At 55.4% G+C, this 4,899-nt stretch overlaps 1 protein-coding gene across 1 annotated transcript; it reads left to right on the top strand.

Annotated features, from left to right (window-relative positions):
• The first annotated feature begins 1,225 nt into the window (after positions 1–1,225).
• LOC123105126 (zinc finger protein 1-like) lies at positions 1,226–2,510 on the top strand. Its single transcript, XM_044527125.1, has one exon. It carries the CDS (start codon positions 1,356–1,358, stop codon positions 2,142–2,144), a length of 789 nt encoding a protein of 262 aa, XP_044383060.1. The 5' UTR covers positions 1,226–1,355; the 3' UTR covers positions 2,145–2,510.
• Positions 2,511–4,899: the final 2,389 nt, after the last annotated feature.

Here is a 4,899-nt window from a genome sequence, read left to right as displayed (position 1 = left end):
GGCTCCTAGCACGGCAAGCTTTTCCTCCCGTCGGTGCCTTGCGGATAAATGAAGCAAAAATGGACAGGAATCCTCGTGTAAGAACTGTACCAGCACGTACCACATGTTGATTGCCAAACTTAGCACGTACCAGGTAAACTGCCCAGGCAAAAATGATCCTGCTGCAGAAGATCCACCACTCTGCAGGGCCAACTCGAGCCGACGGACGGAAGCTCACAGGCAGGCGACGGGCTATTTTAATTGACCCCGAGACGACCGGAGCGTTGGAATCTTCCAAGCACGTCCGGTACCCGGTTGCGTGGTCTGAGGCGCTGGGCTGACTTGTTACCGGGTCGGTTCAACGTGGATCGATTTCGCTGAACCGTCCTCCAGAAGAAGCACGAGCGCGAAGACCGTGTCGGCTTTCCACACGCATGTGCCAAACGCTGGCTTTGTTTCCAGCACCACTACCGTAGCCACCACCCCCTCATTTTGACCCACTGTCATTTTGCTTGCACTCTACTGGCCCTAACAATCAAACCGTGAGGTCAGCACGCACCCATGCATGCACCACCCTAGATGTTTCACGAAGACAAACACAATTCGGATGTTGCCCGCCCCGGCTTTCGTTTTTTACCCCCCCAAAAAAGATGGGCATGTCACGTAGTACGTGCGCACTACGTATATATAGCGTCGAATTTATTTTGGAACGAACCGTCCAATGAGCGTGAGGGTCAAATACGCACGACAGCCGCAGCTCGAGCAGTAAACTAATGTGGAAACGGCGTTAGCGGTCCGGGTCGGATTTGCGTTCCGCAACCGACGGCGACCGCTTCTCATGCACAGTCGGTCCGCACTGACACCGCGGCCTCCTCGGTCCGACCAGTCCTCACTCTTCTTCGGAATCACACTCCCACCACACACACCCGCAACCTCACTAGCTCCACTTGCGCTGCCTGCCTTGCTTGCCCGGCCGTGTCTTCCCCTCCACGTTGACCACGACTTTTTCGTTGCATGCGACCCACCTCTCGTCCACCACCCACCACATCAAGAACCCAAGTGACCCACACCCCAACCTTCGCCGCCACTCCACCGGTTCCTAACCAACCGGCCCCGCCCGTCAGCCGCACAGCACCGCCCCGCGCCTCGTGCGCACGATCGACCACGTTTCCATGCTCCACCTGCGACGCAACTTCCCACGCCGCCGGCCACCTCCTCGCCCCCACCGCTTTATAACGCTCTCACTCCACCACTCCCTCACACCACACCCAGCTAGAGCGAGGCGGACACCCAAGCAACCACACTCTCCCACCCTCAGCCACCGCACAAGCAAGAAGAAGAAGAAGAGGTCTTCTCTCTCCCTGCTTTGCTTAGCCATGTCGTCGTCGGCCATGGAAGCGCTCCACGCCCTGATCCCGGAGCAGCAGCAGCGCGACGGGGAGATGGCGGCCGCGGCGCTCAGCGGCGCCACCAGCGGCGAGGAGAGCGGCCACGTGCTGCAGGGCTGGGCCAAGAGGAAGCGATCGCGCCGCCAGCGCTCCGAGGAGGAGAACCTCGCGCTCTGCCTCCTCATGCTCTCCCGCGGCGGCAAGCAGCGTGTTCAGGCGCCGCAGCCGGAGTCGTTCTCTGCGCCGGTGCCTGCCGAGTTCAAGTGCTCCGTGTGCGGCAAGTCCTTCAGCTCCTACCAGGCGCTGGGTGGCCACAAGACGAGCCACCGGGTGAAGCAGCCGTCTCCTCCCGCTGATGCCGCCGCCGCTCCACTCGTGGCCCTCCCGGCCGTCGCCGCCGTCCTGCCGTCCGCCGAGCCGGCCACGTCGTCCACCGCCGCGTCCTCCGACGGCACGACCAACAGGGTCCACAGGTGCTCCATCTGCCAAAAGGAGTTCCCCACCGGGCAGGCGCTGGGCGGGCACAAGAGGAAGCACTACGACGGAGGCGTGGGCAGCGTCGCCCCCTCGTCCACCGAGCTTCTGGCCGCCGCGGCCGCCGAGTCCGAGGTGGGGAGCACCGGCAACGGGAGCTCCGCCGCCCGGGCCTTCGACCTGAACATCCCGGCCGTGCCGGAGTTCGTGTGGAGGCCGTGCGCCAAGGGCAAGATGTGGGAGGACGAGGAGGAGGTGCAGAGCCCCCTCGCCTTCAAGAAGCCCCGGCTTCTCACCGCCTGAGCATCTAGCTGCTGCTGCATGGATCCCATCGATCCATCCAAGTTTTTGGTCCAGTCCAGTCCAGTGGTGAAATTCGTTGATTCGTTTGGTTAAATTTGTTCTGCTCCTGTACAGATTGAGTGAGTGAGTGAGTAATACTACATACATACTCCAGTAGCCATATACGTAGAAGATATAGGCAGTAGATCTTGTTGGTTCCTTGTAACGACGGAGGAGTACTTGCTTCCTCTTTCAGATGTTGTGTAGGCGTCAGTATATTGTACTAGTCGACAGTTCATACATACTCATACAGAGATTGGTCATGAACTGGCAGTGCCGTGTAACATAAACATGGATGAAATTGGAGATTATTGGAATTGATGAAAATTCTGCGCTTGTTTTATCAATTTAACTTCGGTGGCTCGATGAAACTTCAAATGATTGGCAGTTCTCCCACGTGTATTCCCTTTGCGTACACTGTAATAACTTGTATTCGCCATGAAGGAACCCTGCTGTAACTTGCAAGAAAGCCTCGCAGAAACAACACTACTGTAACTTGCAAGAAGGAAAAGGAGACGGAAACCTCTACTTCAATTTTTTTTTTTGACACTTAGCCTCTGCTTGATCAGTTCATAGCAGCAGCAGGAGCAGCGGAGAAGTGTACTCAACCTCGCACTGACCGATCCATCGGCCGCCTAGCAAGACTGTTCTTTACGTGTCCGCGTGACGTGATTAGCTCTGGACGAATAATCAAATCCGATTCCACCGCCTGTGTTTAGCCGGGGAATTGCAGCGTGACATGTGCTAGCTAGCTAGCTAGAAGGAGACTACGACTGGTACAAGACACCGCTGGCTGCAAGTGGAAACAAACCTCGGGCCGGTTCGCAGCATCGTGAACGTCGACCGGCCGGCGGCACCCCAACCCAGCCCAACTTGCCGCGCGGTGGATGGAAATGGCGACAGCGACGTCGGCCCGCCCGCCCGCCCGCCCGCCGGGGTTGATAGGCTTTTTTTCCGTGCCGACCTGCAGCGCAGCTGGAGTGATCGCTTTCGACGCAACGGCCGGCCAGCGCCGCGGCCACCAAGTGTGCGCGGGACGTCGGCAGTCACCGGCCGGCCGCTCGCGTGGTTGGGTGGTCATTTCAGCTGGCGGCCGCCTCCGGTCCAGAGGGGGCGCTCGGCTGATCGCGTATGGGGTTCAAGTGTCCACGGGATTGGACGGATGGATGGTCGCCGGTGGAGTACGTGTTTTCACATGGTGGCGGTGACGTTCCCCACCTCCGGTCATGTAGTGGCCCGCGTGATTTCGGCCGGCCTGCGTGCGACGGTGCGCAGCAGGCACGTCGTGGGAAGTTCGGCGCGTACGTGTTCCATCAGGATTGGTTTGCGCGCGTCACCGGCTCTGGGCTCCGGTCTGGCCTCTTTCGAGCATCGGTGGACGCCACGTTCGCCTGATGTAGGTAGTCTGCCACGACGGCCGGGACGTGAGGGTCGCCCTCCACGAGCCCCTCCATGCACCTGGTCCATACACCAACCCGCATACCCCTGCCCGCTTTTGACTAGTAATGTCATGGACTTGTTTTTTGGAGGGAGGGCATTCATGCAGATCATACATAGGACAACTAGTATAACATAACATGATTATTTGAATTGCACATGCATGCATAGATACTCTGCTAAGTAAGCTTAATGGGTGGGTGTGGGGTTTCAAGACACAAAGAGTTTTAACTTGGCTATGTTGGCAAAACAATGTTGAAGGCTAATTGAGAATTATGACTCCTTATGTGCCAGAGTACTAAGAGCCATATATTACCCCAACGGAGATTTGTTAAATTGTGAGTTGAAAAAAGGATCATCATTGGCAGAGTATTTGGGCAGGTACTTAAACCTTCAAAAAGGGGTGCATATGGAGAGTTGGAGATGGAGCAAAAATAAGCATATGGAATGATTGTTGGATTCCTACCCGTGCCTCAAGGAAAATAATTACTGTTTGTGGAAATCAGGTGCTCACACATGTTTGTGATCTCATCGACCCATCTTCGGGTGAATGGAATGAATGGCTAATTAGGGATAACTTTTGGCACATTGATGTTGAGGCGTATTCAAATACCATTATTTCAGCAAGCTACATAGGATTTTCTTGCCTGGCACCTAAATAAGAACGGGATCTTCATGATACGGTCTGCATATTATAAACACCGGGAACATACTTACATTCAGGAGGCCTTAATGGGGAGATATCAGAGTGGCTCGGTGCCACATCCAATATGGAAAAATATTTGGAACATCAAGTTGCCAGGGAAAAAAAGAGACCCATTTGGAGGTGTGTGCACAATGCAATACCGTGCTTTAGCGTTTTAGCAAATCGCCATATCGGTAGCGTATCACAGTGCCCAATTTGCAAAGATGGAGCTGAGGATGTGCGTCATGCATTGTTCCTATGCCCTCGAGCCCAGGCAGTCTCGAAGGCGTTGGGCACATGACATTTAATATCGGATGCTACACGGATTGACCGATAAGGGGTTGGTGTAATTGATTTCTTGCTATGTGATAATGTCCATCAGCGGATGTTCTCTGACCCAACTCTCAGAGTTGACTGTTGCAAACTGTTGGTACATTTGGTGGCAGCGGAGGTAGTACGTACACGGAGAAACAATACTCACACCAGAGCAAACAGCAATGGCGATCCATGCATTAACTCTGAATTATGTCCATGCCGCCGGCAAGCCAAAGAATGCTCCTAGAATTAACCAGTGGCCGGTGGTACTATCTGGGC

This window comes from Triticum aestivum, chromosome 5A (assembly GCF_018294505.1).
Source record: "Triticum aestivum cultivar Chinese Spring chromosome 5A, IWGSC CS RefSeq v2.1, whole genome shotgun sequence".
NCBI lineage: Eukaryota > Viridiplantae > Streptophyta > Magnoliopsida > Poales > Poaceae > Triticum > Triticum aestivum.
This window is presented reverse-complemented; position numbering and strand designations above follow the sequence as displayed.